General features: G+C 36.4%; 1 protein-coding gene across 4 annotated transcripts in view; it reads right to left on the bottom strand.

The window, feature by feature from the left end:
- HDAC9 (histone deacetylase 9) overlaps positions 1-26,797 on the bottom strand; it is an 85,160-nt gene extending 58,363 nt beyond the window's left edge. For 2 of the 4 annotated variants that reach the window (XM_088150672.1, XM_088150673.1), the window contains exons 1-2: positions 26,566-26,796; positions 26,149-26,211 (exon numbers count right to left, since the gene is read on the bottom strand). In XM_088150672.1, the coding sequence (XP_088006798.1) occupies positions 26,149-26,170 (22 nt within the window). In that variant the 5' untranslated portion in view covers positions 26,171-26,211; positions 26,566-26,796. Of the gene's footprint in view, positions 1-26,148; positions 26,212-26,565 lie in introns of all 4 variants that reach the window. The other 2 variants (XM_088150674.1, XM_088150671.1) reach the window with 2 other exon arrangements.
- Positions 26,798-27,604: the final 807 nt, after the last annotated feature.

The raw sequence follows: 27,604 nt of genomic DNA, 5'->3' as shown, positions 1-27,604 counted from the left end.
ATTCACATATTTTTTAAATCTAAAAAAGCTTGAACAATTTAGAGTTATAATTCTAATTAGAGTATAGATTTTTTTAAAAGCCCACACAAAAGCAAAATATTTTGCATTTGTGTCCTTTGCATTAGATTTAATTATAAATTGAATATAAAAGTAAAGGCTTTCCCTCAGGCCGAGCTCAACTCCTAGTGATTATATGAACGCATCCACGTACATCTCTTGGTAACGATATGCAAGTGATTTGCCATCACCTTGTTCCAGGATATTTTTTCAACTGCCCATTCCAGGTTTACTGATTATGTGCTATCAAGTCGTTTTTGACTCCCGAAGACCACATAGATGGATTTTCTCCAAGATGATCTGTCCCTAACCTGTTCTTTCATGTCTCCCAACGGTGCACTCATCGCCCCTGTAATTGAGTCCATCCACCTTGCTGCTGGTCGTCCTCTTCTTCTCTTTCCTTCCACCTTTCCCAGCATTAAGCCTTTTCCAGAGAGCTGGGTCTTCTCATAATGTTACAGCCCTGGAATTTCCTGGTGGTTTAATTCACTGAAATGCCTGTTACAAAAATACTGCAAATAGCTAAGACTTGTATGTTCCTGTACTTCTATTAGGAAAGTGCTCTAAGTTGTTTACTTTCTATGTAATCAGAGCTATAATTTCTTCAAGTTATTTTAGGACCTGGCTATGGCTAAAGCAGGAAAGTGCACTTTATTCTGAGCTCCTGATATGTCAGTGCAGCAAAGCACTGATTTAGTTTTATAACCTATCTTATTACATAAAATATAACATTGCCAGTTATTTTTCTGCAATATGCACAGACAGGCCACTATGTATTCTTGGAATACACTATGATATTACAATATATTAAATCTTTTTTTAAAAGTAACCCATGCTTATTTAGTGATAACACCACCATAGAACCAGAATAGATAAGTGGCTACCAAGAAGTTATCAAATCTTACCATATTCATGCCAAAATTCTTACTGCCTTACACGGGGATGAATTCATGGCCTCATAGCAAAGCAACTTTAATGGGTTCATGAGTTAAACTCTTTAACACTAGAGAAAAGATTGTACTATGCCAAAAGCAAAGTGTGAGAAAGACCACTTGGGTGTTTTCCTGCAAGGGACATGAGAGACTGGAATTGTCTCTGCTGTACCTGCCATCTGTCATTTGCTAGATGTCTTGTTTAATGTTTCTTAAACTTCTCAGAACTACAGAATACCAAAGAATTCTTAAAAAAAAAAAAAAAAAGAGGAACATCTATAATACTGTAGTTTCTTTTTTAAAAAGGGGTGGGAAATAACAATAAAACAATAAAGTTTTAACATCCCTTTTAATACATCACTTATAAATGTTTATGAAATGTATGATCTTGCCTATGATAGGTTTCATCAATGTTTGGAAAAATTAATTAAATAAAGTTTTACATTCAACTACAAAGTAACTCCTTCAAGCTGCCTTGTAAAATTAACCTTATCCTTCTCTTCAGACATGGATGGGTCTGGCATAATCTCCTTTGCCAAATTACTTCTTAGCATTTAGTCACTCCTGGAGAAAATCTATGTATCTATATGATTGCTAAGAGTTGACACCAACTTGATGGCATATAAACAATCAATGATTGAGTCACACTGCATGTGAATTATGGATATAAGAAGAAAAAACACTGTGCACAAATGACTAGCTGCAAGCCTTGAGCACATGGATCCTGCTCCTCTGCTGGATGGAAATGCTGTCCAAGAGCGTCTCACTCGTGTAGTAGGGCCTACTCATGGAACATCTTCCAGTCCATTGGGAAAAACTGAAATTCCATGAAACTTAGTTCAGAAATATTGCCAAAGATGACCATTCTGTCATAGGGATGAAAGTTATGCTAGCCTATTCAGACATTTTGTCCCAACCAACCTGCATTCTTATCAGCTCCAAGCCTTGCCATCTACATATTCCAAGAATGCCATGAAGATTAACCTGTTGAATATCCACAGGCTACCTTATGATTTAGAACTCTCTAAGATCAGGGAGGGCAAAATACACTCATATGGCTAGATGATCCACCAATATCCAGCCAGGTATACTATGGAAATACAGATCCTGTGAACCTTAGGATTATACGTTGAAAATTTTCATTTCTGTTGCCTTGTTTCATTTCTTTGAACTGATATACAATATCCATTTACTCCTGAATCCTGAATGTACATTGTCCAAACTAAACCTAGTACTAAAGGTTACAAATAAACCATAACTAAACATTTGAAGTTTTCCTATCAGTATCATCACTCACATGAAATACCTAATATTTTGAAACTGAATGGGCCAGTATGTTAAACCTCCTCAAGTACATGTGGAGGGAAGTGATACCCTCCACATTCACTGTTCAAAATGTTGAGGCAGTGCATCCTGTTAACCAGTCCCATCCAGGGCCTTCCCCATTGTTTCAGCATGCATGTAAGTGCACTGGTAACACCTCCATGGGGATTGTCACCAAAGCAAAGCTGTATTCTGGGGAGATCAGTGTGCCTTTGACAGGGTGTTTTAACATTTCAAGAAACAAACTAAGTGCTCTGCAGCCCTACCAAATACAGTGAAAAAAATTTAAGCTGTAATGAAATGGAAATGTAGAGCACATGAGAAAAGCTTTTAATCAGAAACTGATTAACTCTCATTTGTGATATTTTATGACAGATTATCTAAACAAAATAAATGATAGCTCGCATAAGTCCTATTTATGTGACATGCCAACATGGCTGTGTGGAACGTTCAAAAGGGATGAAATGAGACACCTGTTCTTGAAGCATTAAATAGCTGCATCCTCTGGAAAGCTTGGCATGGCTGTTTCAAAGGGATCACCCAGCTATCTGCATGCACAGCCCAGCAGAAGTATTATTTGTGTCTGTGCACACATATGTTCAGCCAGTAAAAACCTTCAAAGCACTGATGCTGCACCCAAACTTTTGGGAGGGTACAATTTTAATGCTGATAAGATGCAATTTGCACTTGCAATGTACTTTGTGACACACCCCCTCTGAATACTTCACACAGCCCACAGCACTGAGTAACAAAGAACTGAATGAAACCACTTGTACCAACACTGTGGTTTGTGTGTTTAGATGAACGTATGAATAAAGCTTATACACATTGACATCTCCAACCATCAAAGGCAGAATCTCAAATTTTGTTTACATGAGATTTAGAGTACTGCAGTAAGGGTTGCAGGAACTTCTGTCAATAAATAGAACTGGTTAAATTAAATAAGTAAAAATAAAACTTCATTGTAAAATGACATACAGGTGTTATATAACATTATGATGTCAATCAGTTTTGTGTCTGTTTTGCCTACAGATAGTAATTTATTTCAAAAGTAAAACATTTAATATTGTTTATAATATACAAAACACAGATATACCTTTTTTGCATATCACAGTATTACCTATTTTATGGTATTAATTAAACAACCTAAAAAAATTGGCAACACATTTTTCTCCTGGGGTGAGCTTATCTAAAAGAAAGAGGGAGACGCCCACAAATGTTTCAGAACAAAAAAAGAAAGAAAGAAATGGTAACCCAAATACTAAAGACAATTTTATTTCTGTGCATTAAATCTACAGAGGCTCCAACATCACACAGCTAAGTGATGTGATAAAAAATTCTATGCTTGCTGCCTCATCACAAGAAAGGAGCCAAAACAGGATCCGTTCAAAATTAGGATTTCTGGGCAGTTTCAAATCAGTGAAAGCTTCTGCTAAATTGTTTGCTAGATCCAAAAAGGTGTTATGGAGATTGTTACGTATTTATGAAGTTTTTTCCCTCATGCACTGTATCATCATAGCAATACAGTCAGTCCTCTGACTCTTCCTCGGCTTTTACAACTTTTGTAGATAGTTAACTACAATCTTCGATTAATATTTTTCCTGCAATATTTAATTAGAGGAGGTTTACAATGCTCTGTCTTTTCTTACCAGCACAAAGTTGTACATTGGAAACCCTCCTTCCAAAGGGCCTTGATGAAAGCAGCCCCTGGACTTCTAACATTATGCAATGTCTTTTAGGCATGTTAAACTTACCTACTCATTTGTACTCTCCCTTCCAACCAGCACACTCCAGGCCCAAACCACTTCACCAAATGTTCATTTATTATTTATCTTGTACAACTCTGCCTCAGTTCCCAAGCACCACAAAAGGAAAGAGGCTGAAGCCAGCACTGGAAAGTGAGATTTGCAGGTTGTCTCACTATAGGGATTATATCTATCTTCATTGACATGCTCTTGGTTAAATGTTTCGGGCCAAATAAATGTCATTTCACCTTGGTATGGATATAGTATAGCCTTCCTGTGTGTGTGTGTGGGGGGGGGTGTCTCTTTGCCCCACTTCTAACCCCTCACTAAAAAGGTGGAACCAACACAGATAATCCCATTTTCAGTTTTCACATGTTCACATTCAAGCGTTTATTACATTAAATAGATAAAATATTTGGTGTGATCACAACGTTCTCCAAATAAATAAAAGCACCTGAACCTGGGCATTAAAAATCCGTTACAACTGGTTTTGCTGCTATACAGAAAAATGTCAGAAGAAAAAAAATCCAAGAAGAGTAGGAAAAACTATGTTACTGTTAATCACAAACCTGAAATAAATAAGTAAACTGACTTTGCAGAAAAAGACACCTGTGTCTGGGCGGCAAAATCAGTACAAATACATTTCTGGATGGCTCATTCAAAATGTAATAAACATTAAATATTGATATGCGTCATACAGAGTGAAAATGAGCTAGGTTTTTCATGCCTAGGCCACCTTTACTCTTGGGAAATCTGCCAAAAGAAGGCAGTCCTTGCCAGTCACTCTTTAAAACAAAAGAGATACTTGTAAGAAAATAAAACTTAAATATTAGAAAAAAGCACACAGCTATAACATAAATGGAATTGCATGGCTAGTTTAGGAGAGAAAGATTCTACAGCAAAGCAACTGAATATATTATTGACATTTCATTGTGTCACAACATCTGACATAAATAATAATTCTGCTGATTCTCTAGTATTTGACAACAGGGTTAACACCAGAACTGTAATTTATCTTTATTTTGAATGAAATCCTTCATTCCTGTACACTGGGGAAAAAAATCTTCTAAACCTGCCTGATATCAAATGAATGAAACACATTAGAATGTAAATGCCCATGATTTCTTTATTATTCATGTTGGATCATTGCTCAAATTGTAAGACAATAGGAGAAGACTCCTGTATGCTAAAGTCCTTGATTACATTTGAAGCTTTACATTTTTGTGGTTCTGGAAAGAATAGAGTTCGTTGCTCTGCAAAATGCACCCTTTTAAAAATTAAAATTAAAAATACCTGTACTTGCTTGCTCTGATTCTATGATGATTGGTGCTTGCTCATTTTTTATTCTACATTAAGTGCTTCAAAATTCCTTGTTTCTCACCACCCTAGTTTTTAACTGGTATTACTAGCTTTTGTTCATATTAAGGACTACCAGATCTAAGCTACAAAACTCTAGAACACTGGATGCCAGCAGAAAGTTAACTGAAAACTTATCTCTGCTGCCATCAGTGATCACCCACATTTTTGCATCCCAGATCTGATAGACTTATCAAAACTTCTTTCTTTTTAGCAGGCCACCTTACTAATTCTTCACAGCACTGAACTGTATTAGCATCCATGGCATGCAGGTCTTTATCCTCCCTGCATGCCATTCCTCAGCCTCCATGAATGATACTATATAGATTTCTTGTTTTACTCAAATGAATGCACCCCTGCAAGCACTTTTTTCATCAGTCCATCTCCGATGCAGAGACATCATTTTAGATGAGGATTAACTGTAGAGACCTTGGGACTTGGAAACCTTAATCCAGAACCCCTTCAACCCAATAACAGGATTGTCAGGGCAAGGAGAAATTTATTATTCTAAGAATCTGTTTACACACGTACTGTTTGGATTGCTGTCATTCCATGAAATGTGTGGATGGTCCCATTTATGGCCAGCAAAAAGTGGAAACTTATTAGAGTGATTGAGAATAATCTTGTTGGACAAAAAACCTGGTATGGGATTTGCTATCAGTTTCCTATGTCTGAACTACCACTTTTTTTTTTCCCCCTGAAGTAACACATGACCAGTTTTAGAAATTGTAAGAACATATATTTTTAATACAGGTCTGATTCAAATTTCTGAATGAGGGGGAAAAAATAATAAAACTGTAGAGTGCATACCTGCATCCTGCCTACCTTCCGTCTATAGCTCAGTGTGAAAAGCAAAAGACAGACAGACAGACAGTTGTGAGATAAAGACTGAGGCTGGGTACCCTGCAGGTTAATAGTATCTGGTGATGTCTCTTTGCCAGTACATTTTTCCCACTGGAGAACCCCAGTAAGTCCTGTGCCCCTGGAATTTCTTATGCTGGGAAAGTAAATATCTTGGAAGACCCTGGAAGACTGGCATAATTGCAGTAAAAAACTAGAGCAAAACTAGAATAAGCCAAAGTGATGCAGCAATTATGTTGCATCTTCCTTAGTATCATTACAGCAGCTCCTTGCAACATACTGCAACATAAGGTACACAACACAAAAATACTGCAACACAAGGATACACAAACTATAATTACAGCTGCATGCTTTGCATTTGGTGCATAGGCAACACGATCATCGTCACTATGCCCACTGCAAACAGCTGCAAGCCAAACCAGTAGGTAGTTATACGTGTCCAATCCATTGAAAGCAACAGTGCTTAAGTGTTCCCCATTCTGTTCTGGATTTGCATTCTGACATTATGCACTGTAGGTTTTGACTAGCTTTCCCTGTCATACATTAAGAGCTTAATAACTAGTTTGGGGCCAGCCCTCCACTTTCCACCATCTCTTGAGAAAGAATATTCCTAACCTTCATTTATGTTGTTACCTTGAAGTTATTTATAGCATATGATCATGCTTTCTCCCCCAACCATCAGCTTTTTCATTTATAGACTATAAATAGAAATCCCTTAATCCCTATGCACATACTTTATCCTCCAGCCTTTCTAATGGATTCTGAAACTCTCTTCTATAATTTCAGTGATTTTGCTTTAGCTATATTAAGGTACATCATCTGGAAATATCATTGTTCAGAATATCATATTATTTAAAAACTCAAAATGAAATCTCCCTATAGTACAGGGCAAAACACAGGGTTAACTATACCAATAAAGCTATTATATAAATATATGTTTAGACAGTTTGGAAATGAAATTATTTGAATACTGTTTCAGGTTTCAAATTAAAAGTGATTTTCTAATTCATTTGTTCATTTTCTATAGAAAGGAGGAAATACTAACAGTAATAACATTATTTCTTCAAAGTTAACAGAAAAAAAATCTGCTGAACTGGTTTACAGTCTAAACTTTGACAATATACTGATAGTCTACAGTTCAATGTTCTAAACACTGAAAGACAGTTCTATCCTTAAACTATGAAAAGCTAAGTTTTATTGAAATGAAATAGAAATGCTTTGCTAGGAAAAACTATGAAATGTTTTGCATATCTTGTGAATAGGTCCACACATTCTTTTGTATAAATCAACAGGTGAAGAAACTTCATTTATACTTGGCTGATTTTAATATGATTGACATATAAGAAATACTGAATGAAAGAACTGGTCCTTTATTTTTTATGTAATAACAAAACAATATTATTTCACTTGTCTAAGAACAGTTTTAAAATCAATAATTTTCCTGGGTTTATTTTAAAGTTAATTGCATCATGTGATAGGAAAGAATTGTGAATCCAGGTATTATTCTTATACACACTTCACTGTAAGAAGAAAGTCAAATAGATGTGAGATAGATCTTATCATTTTCTAACTTATAATTAAAACAGGATCATTTCTATACTAAGTATTTCTGCAACATTTGTAAAAGTAATGCGTGATTGTGATGTTTGCTGAGGACTATATCTATTTAGGTCCTCAGAAACCTCCAGGTAATTAGAATATGTACATACTGTAGATATATCCAAAGTAAATTGAGGCACTTACTATGCTACGTGTATGATGCAGTAGGACTGTCCTTAAATACGTATGATTGTAGATAGTCAAAAAAATATAGGACAAGTTCACTTAAATTGAAATCCACTCACATAAAATACCTAACCAATTACTGTATTTATTTTAAAACGTAACAACCAGAAAACCATACTTTCATATAATTAATTTATCTCTTACCTCCAAGTTTAGGGAGGTATGCCAAATACCAGTTGCAGAGGAACAATTTGCATTAATATCTCCTACTTTTAAACACCCCAGTGGCACCTGACTGGACACTGTGTGAAATAAATGCTGGACAAATGCATGCGTTTTGATTAGACCCACTAGAGGTATTCTTATGTTCATACATTAAACTGATTTAAAATAATGGATTACCCTTTAATAGCTGTTTTGCCCACCAAATATTTCACTTATTCTTTTCCTAATTAATTGTTAGTTTTGTTTAATTTATATTGTCCAACTGCTATTCACTCTGATTTTGCCCACCATTTTATCTCATTATCCTGCTAGTTTACTTTTTAGTTGGTAATATTCCTAAAAATATTTGTAAATCATTCTTACTCCTTCAAGTACTGCAGCTATTTTAACCATAGAATTTGAGTTACATCATTTCAGTTGTGTAAAATATGAAATTTTCTTTGTTACTTATATCCAAAGGTCAAGATTTCCCAACCTGATGCCCTCTGGATATGTTGGGAAAACAATTTACAGCCAGCAATATTTGTAACATTGGTCCATTTAGCATAATGTTGTTCAAATCAGTTTTACCTCTTTTGGGGTGGTCATTTACGATTAGACAGATCAGTAAGATAAGTAATCTGGATCTTAGTTTAACTGGTGTTATATCACTTTAACAAATTCACACAATATCCAAAATTTATGTTAACAACTTTGGATCAGGCACAAATGGATCTGTTTTCCCCTCTTTTCTCTGATTTATAATGAAGGATGTATGTATTTTGTATCCAATATTCCTTCTGGATCTGCAATATGAAAATATTTTATTAATCAAAAATTGATTTTTTTTCCTAGTAGCAGTTGTCATCTAATGAAAAACATTAAGCATCTTCCATGCTTCTTTATCTTCCTGAACAAAACCTCATCTTTTCCATCTGTTTAGCTTATTTCTATATTTTCTACTTTTATGAACAACCTATTTTTCCTCAATACAGTCTTCTAGAAGCTTCCTTGGTTCATTTTTTATTACCTGATTTAGCTTAATTTTCTTCTTAAGCTATGCTTAAGCATAATATTTACTCTTCTGAAATTTGCAAAACAATGCTACAGAATACTGAAGTTTCAAACAAACTTTTCTTCCTATCACATAACTAATTAACACAATCTTTAAATGGCTGCCTTATAACCACAGAACTGTCTTGCCCCTCTGTAACCAGTAATGGAATGCTTTGGTTATTATTTTCATGACATTTCCAGTCCATTTTATGAATGTGATATGTGTATCATAATTCACATTGATTATGAGAATTAATAACCTCATCCTGCTAGAAGACCTAGTATAATCAGGTTGATAGAGGCATGATGAGAAGAAATATATCTAAAAGAGAGGAAAAGAGCAGATATGATTCAAAAAGAATTGGAGAAGCTGGAACCAATCAGCTCCATGAGCTATCTTGCAAACCTAAATGCTAATAGGATGTCTTACTCTTATTAGTTGTGTTGATTGTTCGGTCTGCTCAGCATATTCTTCAATTCCCAGTTCAGGATAGCAATATTTAAACTCCAATCTTACATCCATTTACACTGGAGTAAATACCACTTTGAGTAGACACAGGATTGCGCTATTTTATCTTTTTCCTTTTTGACTCTTTATTGTTTTACATTTTAGAATTTTATTCCTTGAATTTACACGCTTTTCCTATCAAGAGCTGCAACACATATGATCCAATATAAAAGACAAATGAAAACTCATAGATAAACCTGAGAGCACAATCAACCGATCAGCAAATATTTAAACAGATTTCTTTAAAAAGACAGTGTTATTGCTGTTCTTTTCAGAACACAATAGTGTGAAAAGTTCCTCAAGACACAATGACAGGGTAATGACATAATAACACATTGTAGCAGTAGTATCTTTTCAATATATATTCAGAAATTTTGATATTTCTGCTCTCATTAATATGACAAGATACTAATATTGCCATTAATTATTTATGTTAGAGAGTTTCTTAAAAACCTTGAAAATATTACAAGAGGAGAGCCATGTTAGTCTAGAAAACCTAGTCTATGATTGGCAAAAAATCAGGAGTCTAGTAACACTTTTTCCAACTAACAAATGTTATTTAAAGATATAATCTAATCCATATGATATAGTGATCTGAAGCTCATTAAAAGTTATACCTTTTAATAAACTGTGTCAGTCAGAAAAGATGCTACCAGACTCCATCTGATTTTTAAGAACCTTGCTCTTGTAATTTAATTTCCTGCATTTTATTCAATTTCAAAGTAAACAGATTTAGACTGTCAAAATAGTAATGTTTATCTTTGTGTCCATGATTAGATTATTTAGTAGGCTTTGATTGTTTGCTATCAGCTATAATAAAAAATGAAGCTATTATAACTGTGTTGAAAACTTTACTACAGTATATGGCCTGATGAATTTGGAAAAGAGAATCAATTCTACCAACATAAATTAGGATTCAGATCAGCAACTTGTTATCCTGAAAACCTTAACTTTAACAAGGAGTTGGAGAGGCAATGATAACAGATGAAGAGTTGCATTAGCAAATTCTGTCACAAGAATGCTATTTCTGTCTAATCATTTTTGCTTCTGCTGGCAACTAAAGGTCTGAATATTAGGCAGTGCTTGGAAGATGAATTTAGCACCAGATTCTACCCTGCTAATTCCTAGGAAAAGTATGGAATCGTCTTCATAATTGTCATCAATGAAGAGTGTGCATATTAGGTGACTGGGTCTTATGTTTTTGTTTTCCTCCCCCTCCCCCAACATTTTAATGAATATGGTTCTCTTTTGCTTTAATGTATTATTATTATTATCAAACTTCATATTTTGTAAAGTCCTTGATATAATAATATAATATGTAAAATATATTACATAAATTAATAAACAGTACTGTTGGTTTCTGGTCAAAGGATGGGGGCAGCTGTGGCTACTGAAACAACCTTATGGTTCTATCCTAGATAGTATTTTAATTCTAGTATTGTAAATCCTCTTATGAAATTAAACTTGCTCTTTAGGATTGGAATTATGAAGACAGTTCTAATATTTTGCAATTGTAGAACTGGATTGGAAGGTATATTCAGCATAGTTTGAAATGTTTCACACTTGGACATACTGAGGTGGTATAGTCCACCTTTTTATTTTTACAATTACATTTTATCCTTATTGTCCAATGGCCAAAATAATATTAGAAGAAACACGTGGAAGAAATTATTAAAATTGACATTATTCCTTAATTATTTCCAAAAAGCACCAGGAAGAAATTAACACACTGGCATTATTCCTTAATAGCTTCCAAAAACCATATTAATTGAATTTCTCCCTGGAGTATGCATATCTCGAACCAAATCACAGGTAAGAATAACGTTTAAGTGGAAAAATATGATTAAAAATAGAATTAATTTTATACCCAATATTATTTTACTAGGTATTCAGACTGGGTCACAATGGAATATCATTAAGATTAACTGCACTGGCCACATCATTAAAGACCGTTGTGGCTTAACCCCCAGTGAGGCACCACCTTGACCTTGTTGTGGGGCTTGCATGTTCTGAGGAGGATGAGAGCTATGCCAGAGGTTCAACCATACTGGACAGGTCTCATCAGAGGAGCCAGATGAAGAGTGTCTCTCCCATAAACAATATGGTGAGATGTAATTTATAGAACCCTATACTGGATTGGTCGTCACCCGGGTCAACAAGGACCGCGCTAGGTGTTTTAGTTCCTGGACATCTGGTTGTTATTGTTATTGACTTCTGACAAGGCTTTTGGAGGACCTAATATAAGGTCAATTAGAACAATAATATATCAGTTAATACAGTAGACTATTTGTAGAGCTGCTGATGAGAGTCTGCTTCTCCTTCCTCTCCTGTTCATAGGACAGCTGTTCCTAATGGCCTCTGTGAAGGGAAAAGACCCAGTCACTATGTGGCGAAGCAAGATATGAAGAATATGATGATGGCAGATTTACTCCTTTCTCCTTCACAGGGAAGGTAGTTGCCTTCTATACAACTGAATGTCCGATCTTCTGTTTCTGTATAACTAGTACAACTGCTGTGTGTATATCAATAAGTATGGGTTATTGCCTAATATTAGATCTTTTTGAGACCCAAATAAAGACTTATCTTTTTCCAATTAAACACTTATCTTTGTGATTTTATTTCCCTTTCCTTTTTAATGAATACATACACACACATACTGTATACACACACAATTAAAATTTTATATTTATTGTAAACCACTTGAAGATGTTTCATGCACACATACATACATACCCTGAAATTACAAAATGCTTCAGATAACATCACAGATATACTACAACTATGTTGTAGATGGAATTAGTAATTACCATCTTATCATAGATCTAGGACATAATCTCAAGTCTATACACTTGCCTAAAGATATGTAGAGATATTAATGCAACAGTTATCATATTTTGAAAAGTAGACATACTTGACAGAAAAAATGGAATATACAAAAATACCAATAAATAGAGTAAATAGATTAATGTGGAGATCTTGGTACAATGCTTACTAAAGAAAATAAAATGTATAGAGAAATGTTAATATGTGCAAATGCAAGGCATTGGGTAATATGTGGTCTGTGTGAGAACTGAAGGCTTCTTGGAAGAAGTGAAAATGACTATTTATAAGTAGGGAAGCACAAAGGTATGTACTTGTCCTATCTTTAAATTAGGATGGAGAATATTAAACTTCTTCAGTACAAGACTGATGTGATACCATCTCTATCCCAGAGATGCAGTATAGACAGTAATGAAGAAAGGGCTAAATTACTGACACTGGATCAGATTCTTTTTCTATTCCCAGATTATCAAGATTACATTAAACATGTACAACTTGTTGATACTAATTTTCTGATCAGAATTACTATTTATAACCCACTCAAGATGTTTTGAGCAAAGTCACTTTCAAAACTTAAAACAATCAAAGCCCTAAAAAGTGTATTTCCTTTATAAGATAGTTTCACAGAAATTACATTACAATACCAAAGGAATAATGCTGTGGCCACAAACAAGGGAAAAGATATTTCTATACAATATCTATATGCCACATGATAAATTAAGTCACTGTAAATAAATGTGCACATGTGAGGAGTCCATCCTTAGCATTCTATTTTTAAGTTTAAATATCAGGTATAAGAACTGAGTTAACAGGTTACAGGTGACAGAGAATAATTATTAGCTATTTCTTTTTATGTCTAGCTAACATTATAGTGAGAAATTTGGTCATCAGATTTTTCTGCTTACTCTCAGACATAATTAGGATCAGGAGGGCCTCCGCACAGTCACTCATGCCCTGGTCACCTCCGGGTTGGACTACTGTAATGCGCTCTACATAGGGCTACCCTTGAAGAGTATCCGGAAGCTACAGCTGGTACAGAATGCAGCGGCGTGGACAGTTCTTAATGCCCCTAGGAGGGCACGTATAACACCCCTGTTGCGTGAGCTGTATTGGTTGCCAGTTTGTTTCCGGGTCCAATTCAAGGTGTTGGTCATCACCTTTAAAGCCCTTCATGGCATGGGACCAGGTTATCTGAGGAACCGCCTCGCCCCGGTCATCTCAGCCCGCCCCACTCGGTCCAGCAGAAGGGGCAGGTTGCAGACCCCACCGGTCAAGGAATTTCGATTGGTGGGGTCTAGGCAGAGAGCCTTCTCTGCTGTAGCGCCCGCCCTATGGAACATCTTGCCGCCTGAGGTGCGGTGTGCCCCCTCCCTCATGGCCTTCAGGAAAGAGATCAAATCCTGGCTCTGCCAGAAGGCCTGGGGGCCAGAGGGGGGCCCGCACCTGTGGAGATGGCTGGTGGGGTGAGGGGTTGTCCCCCCCCCCAGCATCTTACAGGTTTTTTAGGGCCAAATTATAGGAGGTTTTTAGGCCATTTTTAATATATGTTTTTTAACTATTTATAGATTATGTCCATGTCTGGAGAGTCCTGTGTTTTTTCTTCTTTTTTATTATTGTGAGCCACCCAGAGTCACCCATTGGGGGAGATGGGCGGCATACAAATTTGATAATAAATAAATAAAATAAAATAAAATAAATTACAAATGGATTTGGCATGTACTTTTAACAGTAGATCTTGCACTTTCACAAGCATTTCAAAGTGCACAATCACACATATTTTGAGATAAAATGCATGTGTATATTACAATGCTTATTAAGATATGTTTGGAAATGGATCATAATTATCTATAAAAACAGATGAAAGAAGACAGATTCCATCTATGATGACTGTCAGTGGGAAAGGGAGTGATGGGTTAACATGATAATGTGATAATCAACACTTATGGGCAATGAGGACCAATAGATGAAATGAAATGCATATAAAAAGGAGATAATCTGGATGTCACATTGGAACCACTATAGAAAAGGGTAAGGTTGAAGAAAATGCTTACATAACAAAGAAAAGGGTAAAAGAAAAGTTTTGCCTAATATATTCAGTTAAAATGAACTCTGGATGTCTCTTTCTCATACAACAATTTTACTATGCTGCATAGTAAGTTTTCAGTAGACAGGCTGATGCTGAATCAGTTTGACATGCTTATGTTGGATGGAGTCATCAACCAAGATAACACTTTAAAAATAAACTTTTCTAAAATTGGTTAGTCTTATGTGTCTGCAAATCAGGAAGGCTCAAGGTGGCTTACATTATAAACTCAATAAAAACTAACAAACAGAATGCCAAAGGCATAAAAATGAAATGAAACTGTAGGGGATTATCCAAGTATACTTGGATTATCCTGGTTGTCATCATCATCCAATATATGTTCTAACAACGTGGTTCATTTTGATCTTCTTCCTATGCCCATAGGAGAGAACTATAGCAAGAGACAGCACATTTTAGTATAAAGTGATGGAGATAAAGGGCTGTCATGTTTGCAACTAACACATAGTTGAAACAGTATCATTCCCCCGTCTACAAGCAGTTATCATGTTGTTCTGGCAGCAGGAAGGAATCTGTGGTTTTTCTTGACTGTTACTCTTCTTTATTTAAACTACTAGAAATAACTCAAAAATGACAGAATGCTTGGTCTATAAATAATCATTCCGGTGTAGAGTTATATTAGGAGGTAACTCAGATGGTATGATAACGCCTAACTGACTAATCTTAGACCTGTAACACCATAAGATAAAAATAAACTAGACTAAGAATAACTGACCCAGGGGAGTCAGCCTGCTCCACAGAAAACTGTGCTTTAGATTAGCATCTAACACAGAACAATTTATATTATTATTTCATCCACATTTTTCTTCTAGAAAAATGGAGTAAGTAAAGTAAAATAATGAAAAAAATCCACATAGCAAAACTATCAAATATGTCCAGTCTTCTAAATAAATCCACAATAGTTACTAACCAGCATGACATTTCTATTCATCTGTTAACAAAACTTCCGAAATTTCATGCTGATTGTGTAGGAGGAAAGAATTCTTGTTCTTCAGCTAACCCAGAAAAGATGGAACATCTCTCTTTACCCAATTCACTCACTTAATTGTATGAAATTCCTAGTTATTCATAGCTATAAGGTGAGTTATTAAGCACATATTACATGGTGCCATTGAGTAAAATCCATATTGGCACAATTTAGATGCAGATAATACACTTTATACTTCTCTAAAAAGTATGCACATTTATATTGTTAATATTACATATAATCAAAATGAACAAAAATATTAATAATTAGCCTGAACGTTTTGGCAACAGCTGCAGGCTGTTTTTCATATTACAATTTTTGCCTAATACTATTCATTCAGTGGATTTACTGGATTAACTACTGAATCCAATATTCAATACAAATTATTCTTGGGAAATAGGACTTGTTATCCACTGTTTTATTATTCATATTTTACAGGTGAAAAAGCAGAGTAGCATGGTCTGTTAAATGTTTTCAGTTTAGTATGATATGCCACCCTTCTCAAGCAAAAAACCATGGTTTCATTTTTAGCAACAAGCTACAGTTTTGCAACTTAAGATACCCAGAACCACAGGGTTGTTATTAGCTTTGAAAGAAAGAACATACAAAGTACTTTTGTGTGTGTGTGTGTGTGTGTGGTTATATGCTTTCCCTTCTGCAACTAATAAACAGCAACTCCTATTGAATTTTGGCTTTTAATTTATTCAGTAATTGTTATTGCTGTTATTTCTTTTTTACATTCCATTTCTATATGATTTTCTTTCAGAGTTAATAGTGACTATCAGGATGACTATATATGACTGGCCTTGGAAAATTATGAAGAATATGTCAAACAAGCTGCAACAGGGTACCGCTTTCTATGTATCTTCTAGAAAACTGTTTGCCAGTTTTGAAGTGGATAAGTAAAATGTTAACCACAATTTACACATTTCCTGTTATTCAACATTTTATAACTAATATTCTGTGGGTTGCAAGAGAAAAAAAATTAAATTATGATCATTTCAACGTTGCTTCTTATCTTTAGATTGTTATTCTAATGCAAGTATATATGAAAATATTGCCGATGGGAGGATACGTCTGTATTTTCTGCATTGGTGACTAGTACAAAGCAGTACCTCTACCTGTACAATATAAAAGAGGCAGACACTTAGCAATGCTTTCTCCTAAAGTATTTATGTACAGATATGGATCAAAACACTACCCTTTCACTATAAAAGTAACAGTACAATTAAATGTACATACAGTCAGGGAGCTTACTCCCAGGAAATTCAGACAGCTGTTTAGCTTATTTCCACATGAGATTGAAGGGCCACGAGCTCAGATTAATGGACTGGGTGAGGCTGATGTCTTGGAGAGTCACAACCTATAAAGCCAAACTACTGGACTATGGACGCTCCTCACAAAAGCAGCTTTGCTTATTCCCTTCTTTCCCCAATTTAATTAATATCACCACAGTATAAGTTTTCATTATTACACTTCGTTTTAAAAATATCCAAAGGGCCAAAGATTCTTCACTCCTACTCTATTTCATTGGCTACTTGTTGGAATTGTGATATGCACATTGAAATGTTTTATCATGTTTGGAGATAGCCCAGAGAGTAAAATAATTTATAAAATCTCATTTCATATCTGTTTTTATCAGGCACTATTTGTTCCTGCACTTCTAGTTCAGTGCTGAGTATTAAATGGATGGAATTGAAGGATATAAATTATTTAGTAGATAAATAAAGTAAACTCTGGAGAAAATCAAAAGTGAATTTGTATGTGAAAAGCTATGAGATTACATGTTTCTAGCACAAAAATCCAGCTGTTCTGTTTGTTTTTTCACTTCTATGTCCATCTCCCCTCAGCATTACTGTTTTGTATCTCACTTAATTGTTAATCCTCAAATCCCTCAAGCAAACTCCCTTAAAAAAGAAACTCAATTATTTCTGTCTTCCTTGCTCAGGATTGCTTTCACATAAACATGCCTTATACAATTATCACTTCCAGATACAGGTAGTCCTCATTTAGCAACCACAATTGGGGCCAGCAACTCAATTGTTATGTGAAGTGGTTGCTAAGTGAAACTGTGACTGTGCTTATGATCTTACTTTAGCTTTCCTTTGCTTTAAAACCTACAAAGGTTGTAAAGGCAAGGACTGGTCACAAAGTTACTTTTTCAGCACCATCATAACTGCAAATAGCTGCTAAGTGAGTCAGTCACTAAACAAGGACTACCTGTATGGGCTATAAATACATAATGATAATTGGCAAGAACAGAGAAACATGCCAATTTTACACCTATACAGATAATGAACAGTTACAATTGCAGTTTTTCCAATATTCATCACATGTAACCTTGACAACACAGAACCTTCTTTATATGTACAGGTAGTCTCCAGGTTAAGAACACCCAGTTTAAGGATGACCCATAGTTAAGAACAGAACCTACTGTAGCAAAATTTGAGTGAAATACACAAAGGTCAAGTTCATTACACAATACTACTTATACAGTATTATACAATAATATTGTTCCGGCTTACATACAAATTCGACTTATGGACAGACCTTGGGAACAGAACTCGTTCTTAAACTGGGGACTACCTGTACCCCATAAAACCTGTTTTCCTATAAAGAAATAATAGATTTACATGTATTGAATGAACCTAGGACTGCCACCATTATCTATTTCAAATGACTGCAGAAGCACTTAGAACTTGATGCTTGTAACTTTTAAAAAGTGTGCATTTTTTGACAATGATTTTAAAAAACAACTGTTCTCAGCTAGCAATCTACTGAAAAAAATAGGCAAGGATAAGTTAGCAGAAAGAAATGTGGAAGAAAAGAGAAATTGATAAATACTTTGAAACTGGCTAGGTCTAATGGTGAACACAGGAGCCATCTAATGTTATCTTTAGTTTGCTCTATTTTATCTTATGCTACAATTATAAACCTTATCACATACTTGCTGACCTGAGACATTCTGCATTCTCTACCACAAACTACTAAACAGAGTGGTTGTGTAAATAAAGGAGATCTTCATCAGGCCCTGAAGACCAACCAGGAGAGGAGAGCCTGAGATGGGCTGCCATAGCAGATGGACCTGAAATAGAACCTCTGAAGTTGCATGGGAAGAAACAATAAACAAAATAAGAGTAACAATAAGCATTAAGCTGATTTTTCAAAATGTTTTTTATAATGGCAATGAAGCTAGATTCTGCTTGGGGCAGGTATAGGAGTTGTTAGTTAAAGCATGTTGATGTTCATGTGTGGAGGTTGTGAGGTCTGAGAAAGACTCATATGGTCTTTGGACCTGCTTTGAGCAGTGATTCAGCACAGCAGAAGTCTGTGCTGGTAAGAGTTGGTGGAGAATGGAGCTTCTGGAGTGGCCTTCTGGGCAGCTGGCCTAGAAGACCTACTCAGTGGTTAACATTCAATTGAGGCTTGGACTGGGCTGCATAACCATCTAGAGTGTGGGGTGAGCTGCTGGGGATAAGTGGCTAATCAGCTGTTTTGGAGATAGGAAGCACCGGATGGAGGTGGCACCACTTGGCTGAGGATTTGGCAGTAGTGTGTTAGTGACAGAACTGGTAGTGTAACTAACAGGGCCAGCTTCTCCATCTCCATCTGAGAGGTGGAGGTGATAGTGACCCACAGCTGACAAGCCTTGGTGTCTTGTAGAATGCAGGGACCCAAGTGATGGAGCTAAGAGGCTATGGGAGCAGACTGTGGAAGGCTAGATTGTGTTTTGCAGCTGCTGCAAGGCCTGCCATGCTGGCAGCAGCCATTTTACGTCTTCTGCTTTGAGGTAGAACTCCAGGGGACTGGAGTGTGTCCTGATTGTTCCATCTGCCAGCAGTTCCAAAGTTTTCCATCTTTTAGTTATGAAGAATTGATTGAGAAAGATTAGGTTTGATAAACTTTAATGATAGAGGAACTTGGTGGAGGGTGGGGAGGGGCTGGTGTTGGCCATGGTATAGATATCTGCTCCCCCTTCGGGTGAGAGATAGACATGGGATGGTTATGAACCCAACCCCCCAGTTAGGCCTCTAACTACCACAGTGAGACAAATGATGGTGGTGTAGACTGACAATCTTGCACTAGGGACAGGATTGTGAAATCCTGTTGATAAAGCTGAATTCAAGAATTAGTTGGGATTGATGTTATTGTACCAGCCTCCCTGATGCAGAGCAGTTTCCCTTTCTAACCTGCTTGATGCTGTGGCTGAATTGGTGCTAGAGTTTCCAAAACTTATGGTACTTAGAAATTGTAATCTGTTTTTCCTGGATATGGGGTTAGAGTTGGCTTGGGAGTTCATGGTCACTATGGACCCAACTCAATTACTGAAGTCCCATTAGACCTATTTTTTTCCTTGGACAGTGACAATGAGACCTGGAGTTCTCTGCAGCTGTTCCCCAACACAGGGACAACATATTTAATTGGCTCACCCCAGGTGCCTGATGGATCATGCTGGGTTTAAAAAGGAATTTGGAATTGTTCCTGAGGTTCTGATGCATGGTTCAACTAAGGCCTTCATTAGCATTTCAAACAAGGGGGCAGTCTTGCCCTTGGATCACATCACGCCTATATGGATTCTCTCTGTTCGCACACCCCAGAAAGCTCCTTGGTTTTCAGAGGAACTTTGGGAGACAAAGTGACAGAAGCAACACCTAGAGAACCAATGGAAGAAAATAAAAAGCAGACACAATTGAGCTTGGGCAAGAGTCTTTATTAAGGATTACATTGTGGTAATTAGAGTAGCAAAATATAATTATTTTTCCACTTTTATCACATCTACAGATAGCCAGCTGAAGTTATTGATCAAGATGACCCATTCCCTCCTGGGCAGGGATGGGCTGGAGGAAAATTACAGGATTACTGGGAAGATAATGCAAGGCAACCATCATATAAAGTCACTTCGATATACTCTGAATTAGAATCTGGCTGTGCAGATCCATTGGAGTTGGTTATCCAGGAAGCATTTGACTCTGTTGGTTCTGAGGAAATGGACAGGGTCTTTGGGGCTGTAAGTGTAATACCTGTGTATTAGATCAAGGTCTCCTAGGATCCAGGTGGTGGTGGTGAATGTATCCTTCAGGGAAATAATGGTTCCACTGACTTTTGAAAAGGTAGTGACCCATCCCCTCCTCAAAATACCATCCTTGGATCCAACATTTCAGGCTCATTGATCACACTTGTGGATAAACTCTGGCAGGAACTGGATAGAGATGGCGTGTCCATCCTGGCTCTCCTTGATCTCTAGCAGTCTTAAATACCATCAATCATGGTATCCTTCTGGGAGTGAGCGCAAGGCGTTATGATTATTTTCTTTCAGGACCAGTTCCATTAGATATTAATTGGGGGGAGGGGAAGTCTCATCAAAGGCCCCAGATCCTCAGGCCTCTGTGCTCTCCCTGTTCCTATATATCACCTAAATGAAACCACTGGGTGAGGTCATTTGCCCACACTGGCTAAATTATCAGTATGCTAATATATATATATCTCTACATCAGGCCAACCAGGTTATGCTTTTGGAGTTATTTCTCAGTGCTTGAGTCTATGGGAGTCTGGATGGGGAAGAACAGGCTTCAGTGACTATGAGTTTTAGGTACCTGGATCTGGTGATCTTCCATCTTTGGTTATTGATGGTGTAGCAGTGCCTTGGACAGAACTGGCAGCAATTTTGGGGGGGGGGGGTATCCTACTGAACTTGCAGTTCCCGTTTGAAGAGCAGGTGGCAGCCCTGTTCAAGAGTGCCTTTGCATAATTCCATCTTGTATGCCAATTGCTCCACTCAGTCATTTATGCCTTGATCACTTCCTCCTTGGATTATTGCAATGTCCTCTACATGGGACTATCCTTGAATAACATTTGAAGCTACAATTTATCCAGAATGCAGTGGTACATGTAATTAGGACATTCCATAGCTTGGCACGGTCAACACAATAGAAGGGCTTCCTATAATCAGTGAAGGGCATATTGACTTCTTTTTGGTATTCTTTGGCTATTTCAATCAGCATGCATAATGTCTCTTGTTCCTTGGCCTTTTGTAAACCAGGTTGAATATCTGGCATCTCCCTTTCCATGTAGGACTCTAACGTGTATTATTTTGCTAGCATATGAAATTGTATTATATTGTATGATAGTTGCATATTCTATTAAGTCTCCTATGTAGAATAACGTCTTCCAATCTGTTGGCCAGATTTACTTCCAATCTGTTGACATAGTTTGATTAGAAACGTTACTGATTCTTCTTCTGTTGCTTACCACATTTCTGTAAATATCCCATCAATTCCTGTAGCATTCCAATTTGGTAATGACCAAAGTGCTGACTGAACTTCATCTTTTAGTAATAGAGGTTCTAATAAATAGGGAGTATTTTCAAAAGTATTTCTCTTACAGGAAAAATTGTAGTATATTCAAAGTAAAGTTTCCAGTGACATAACAACTTAAAGATTTATTATTAAGCAGTAATATATCTGCCCTTATTTGGTACCGGTCTAAAATATCTAATCATCACCTGTCTTTTGATTGATACATATCTGGTTTGTCTGATTCTAAAACCTAAGGAAGTAGTACTTTCAGATGTGCTATTTCAAATGAAAGCAACATTTTATGAACCTCTAAAATTTCTGTGCTTGTTCAATTTGTGCATGTTACATGCATTTTTATTTCATACTTTAAGGATTTGTAATTCCAATGGAATCTGTTTAATATATAGTAAAGTTGCATGTTTGTATGCATGTATGCACATATTTTATAATCTGTGATAGATGATTTATACATATCAGATTGTATTATATACACAAAAGTGTATTATAATTTTTAACTGGCACTAGCCAGTTAAAAAGAGAACATATAGCCTCTAGATGTGACTGCCAAATGCCTAGCATCCCTGACCAGTGGCTGTGTTGCCTGGATCTTCTAAGTTCAGCAATGGTTCAAGGGCCACAGGTTCCCAACCCCTGATTTAGATCAAACAACATACATAGCTCACTAGTGTCTACACTAGTCTTTCCCAGCCTGATTATTTGGCTACACTGTTTTGCCATTCTATGAATTGTAACCCCAGCATATGTGAAAGGCACCAAGCTGGAAAGATTGGTTAATACCAGTTAGCAACTATTCAGTTTTACCTGGAGGCATTAACTTGCAATCTTAAATCATGTATTCATTCCTTGAACTATAATCTTTCCCCAAATGATTTAAGCGCACCAGTCTATAAATTAGCAAAGCATACTGAACTCAGTAGCATAGGTTACTAAAGTAAGTGTAGTCATGATAATGTAAAGCACATTTAAATGAAACTGACATGTAGAGAATCAACATGCAAAGCTCTTCCTGGCATGCAGATAAAGTTATGGGAAAACTTTCATCAATTCAACTTCTGCAGGTCAGGTTGATTTCAAGAAACAAGAAAATAGGGCCCTACAAAGTTGATATTAATAATAGTGGACACATCAACTGTCCAATTACATGTTTGGTTGCTTTACTCAGTTTTTTTAATGATGCAACAATAATCCTTATTTACTATACGTAGCCCAGGTGCATAGATTATACAAAAAAAAAGACGAATTGAAGCAGTGAAGGTCCCTAAGCTTTTTGTATCAATGTGTACACTGAAACTTAGAGAACATGTCATGACACTCTCACAAAATGGCTGCTATGAAAGTCATGGCTAGTCACAAAACATTCATTTATCAGAAAGCAAACTAATAAGATTGCTTCCTATCATCCCCTTTTAGCCCTGACATGCTCTGTACAACAGCTTGCATTTACAATTTTCCTTGGTTGTGCGGGCATACTTCCATACAAAGCACTAGGCTGCAGCCATCCACCATTTTTATTTCCTAAATATGCTGAAAGGGCCTATGTAGGATCCAATGCCATTATTGGAAATAACCATTTTTTAAGATTATTAATTAAAATAATTCAAAACAGAGTAGAATAAAAATACACTGGCCATTCAGCCTGGTTGGCACCACAGGAAATATTGCTAGGTGTGCAGATGACCATGCTGGGGACTCAAAAAATAGATCTATAAGATTAACTTACATCTGAACTAATCACAACACCATTAAATTATTCACTATAAACATGACATCAATGATAAAAATGGAATCTAACAACTTATAATAAAAAGGCATAAACAATATGCCAGACATTTCAAAATGCCTCATACTACTACCCTATGCTAAACTTTTGTCTCTCCAGTGTCTCTTCTACAGCTCTTCCTATTTTACTTGATATTCCTTTCTGTGTCCCATCAGCTAACTCTTCATCACTCTCTTGTTTAACAAACCCTTTAAAATTTTATTCAGGTGGCTACTAGAGGTTTCATAATGGATTAATTCCTACTAATGTTCTGCAAAAGGAAAAAACGTGTTGACTATCAAGTCATGCAAATGACAGCCTGAAGCTTTAAATTTAACATAGCTCTGTACCGATTATGTCTGTTCATGCTTTAAATATTAAAGCCATGTATCTTTAACTGTTGTGCACAAGATGGAACCTCATGAGATGCTGGTGGTCATATCTTGGTACTGAATGGGTTTAAGGAATTATACCTACCAAAACCTTGCTTTTATATATCTGTATAGGAATTACAGTGCAAGCCTATGTCTTCTAATCAGAAATTTGATCCACTGAATTCAACAGGCCTTACTCATTAATGTCAACCTTTTTCTGAGTCTATGATTAGATGTAATATATTAATAGAGTATAAAATTCTCCATAGAGTCAAAATACTTTAATAAACTGTACCCCGGCCCTTGTTATCTTTTTTGCAGTTAATCACTATTTGCATAATGGTGTAGTCTCATCATGATTTTTGAAGAAAGTTCTTATGTACATTTAATGTAGCTACAATCTCAGTGGGAATATGTTATTTTTTAATATTCATCCCATTTCCCCCCTCCCAAAAGAATTATGGTGGGACCAGATGAACCAAGGCAGTACATTTTGCTCACTTTTCACATGCCCAGAGATAAAATGCCTTTAAAAGAAGTATAACAAGTGGAAATCAATCAACATAACTTTTTCTAGTGTGGAGAAAGTAATGGGAAAACTTCAACTGGTATTATTTGCCTATCATAAATTTTAATGATGTTTCTTTTTTTACAAAATGAGCACAATGTAAATTATTCTCAAAAACAAGTTTAAAGGGGGGGGGGAGAGAGAGAGCAGAAGTTCACCCTTTCCAGGAAACCTTGTTTCCTACTGTTCTATTTTAACCTTTCTATAAACTTATAATTCCATCTGTTTTACCATATAAACCAGGAAAAGTAATAGAATATCAAATGTCCTACATTTTAAATCATGTGGAGGTCAATAGGTGCCCTGGGAATATGGATATCACAATGGGCAAGCTGTCAACCAAACCTCTTTTTTTCCTCTCAGAAAACTAGTTACAAATCACTTGTACTTTAAAAAAATATGCAAGACTAAGCAAACATTTCAGACAAAGAAGGTGGGCAGAATTTAAAATGAACAAACTACAGAAGTTAGGTTTAGGGTTAAAATAATCTCATTATGACTTTAGAAATCCCTACACTTATATAGTACCAAAAAAGCAACATGCTTTGTACTTAAGAGCATTAATGTATTTATCTATATATTATATGACTGGCAGACAGTCACATAAATTAATTCCTGCAAGATCACATCACCTTGATGATTTTTACAAAATATCTAAGCAGAACATAAACTGAAGAAGCCAAAACAGTTGGGGGGGGGGTAGTTTCAACCATTTGGTAACTGCATCTTTAGAACACCTGTTCTCTAAACACTTGCAGTGAGTCACTGCCATCTAATTTTCACTTCTATGTTCCCAAATATGTTTCAAGTACTAGAAATGAACTCAAATCTAGTACAAACCAAGGCACTTAAGAATAATCTTGTAAGACACCACTATAGAATCAGAAAAACACATTAGCAGAAATCCTGTATCATATGAATTTTTCAGCAGTAGCATGACAGTGGGAACATGTTTCCATGACATCAATAACTTGTGCTTTCTGAGTTGGTGTTGCTCTCCATTGGTAAAATCAACCCAAAGAAAGATTCAAAAAGACCTACTACCTGCCACAGGGATCTAACCCTCTTCAACAAAGCAATTTGTTAAATTTGCAACTAAAAACACTACCTAAAGTAAGACTTATTGATTTGGATAGTGTGTTTGGGGCGGCTCAGCCGGTAAGGCTTTCTTCCAAGCAGATAAGCTTCTAAGTGCATTTACTGTTATAATCTCTAATAGTTCCCCAAACCCACTGTAAAAAAGAAATGAAAATGCAGAAGAGAAAAAACAAAAACAATGTCTGTCCCCCAACCCCACCCCAGGAATCATTTCCAGAATGATAAGACATTCAACCCACAAAATATTAGAACAATATACTGAAAATAATATAGCTAATAAGAAGCTGAACATTAAAGATGACAAATCCAGGTCCCAGCAACCAGTTATTAATGTGTCACATCTATATTTTATAGATAAATTACTCTGAATTTCCTACCTGAGCTGATCATGCTGTGCATTCTTTGCTGAGCCAAGAGCTGATCACGTCCTGAAACTCCATCTGAGAAAAAACACAATTCACTCTCATAAATTGTCTGCAGCATATTCCAATCAGTCTGCAGTTCAGCTACATGAAAGATTCATCACCAACCGTTCAGGAATGTGGAAACAACCCTTTCTGGGGGATTAAAAAAAAAATAATATTCATGGTACAAGTTGCCAAAATGAATATATATGAACTACTTTTATAGAGAGAGATTTCTAAAGCATCAACTACTGTACGATGAAATCCAGTTCTAAGACTATTCACTTTGTTGCAGAAGAATGAACTCTGTGTGTGTGTATGTGCATGCATATATATTATGTGTGTGTGTGTGTGTGTGTAAATGAGAGAAAAATAAACGTTATTATGTACCTTAGCTGTGTTCTGCATGCAAAGAGCAGGTGGAAGAGAGATATATTTCTCTTCAGTTTATTCTTGGGAATCGAGTGAGAGAAACAAAGCCACTGAAAAACAAAAACAAGCAAGCATTTTCTAGGGATTATACTCCCTATGGATTTAAGTTTCAATTACTCTCAACCCTGGTACATGTCGCTATCCCTGAGTCCAATGCTTCCTCCTCCTCCTCCTCCTCCTCCTCCTCCTCCTCTTCTGTCTTTGCCTGCCAGCCTGCCCGCCCGCCTGCCTGCCTGCCTCTCTCCTCCTCCTTGGCAAAATTGGCTGGAGCTAGTGAGTGCTCATTTGCATACAGATCAACAACAGCAGGGCCCTCAGGCAACAGAAATAGAACAATGGCTGGCCTGAGCCAAAAATAGGTCAAGCATGGCCTGATGATCAGAGCCTGCATGAATGCATTTAAAAATATTTCAGCAAACCCAGCTGGCCAGTCTCTGTCTTAAAAAGCGGCAGGTCTCCAGTGTAATCCCTCAGAAGCAATTCCTTGTCCCAGTGCCAAACCTGCACCTCTCTCTCTCTCTCTCTCTTTTGCTTTACGTTCTCTCTCTATTTGTTCAATTGTTTACATTTTTAAATGTGTTTATGCATGTGATGGAGAGAGATCAATATTTTAATTCTATCTGATGATTTCCCTCTTTAGTGGATGCTAAGCTGTCTTGACAAAAGAGTACAAGGGAAATAGATCTGTGCAAGTTCAAAAATAACACTGTGGAAGCTTCTACTCATACTGTGGTTTTTGCTTCACCCCCACACAACAAACCTGGACGTTCTATTTTTGTTGGCTGTTTCTCCTGCTTCGTTGCAGAGAGTTGGCTGGCTGGAGCACTACTATTTTGCTACTATCCAGATGCAGGGCAGGGAGATTTTTTTCTTTAAAAAAAGAAAAAAAGCCACTGCACCCCTATGGAGAGAAAACATACAGTATCCAACAAGAAGTTACACTTTGATTTTGAAATGGATCATTCCCCCTTACATTAGCTTATTTTATACACTGCAA

This window comes from Python bivittatus, unplaced genomic scaffold, assembly GCF_059951505.1.
Source record: "Python bivittatus isolate LINGU-HERP-01145 unplaced genomic scaffold, Pbiv_v1 ctg000610_np1212, whole genome shotgun sequence".
Lineage (NCBI taxonomy): Eukaryota > Metazoa > Chordata > Lepidosauria > Squamata > Pythonidae > Python > Python bivittatus.
The sequence above is the reverse complement of the archived record's forward strand: the minus strand, read 5'-3'. Positions and strand labels throughout refer to the sequence as shown.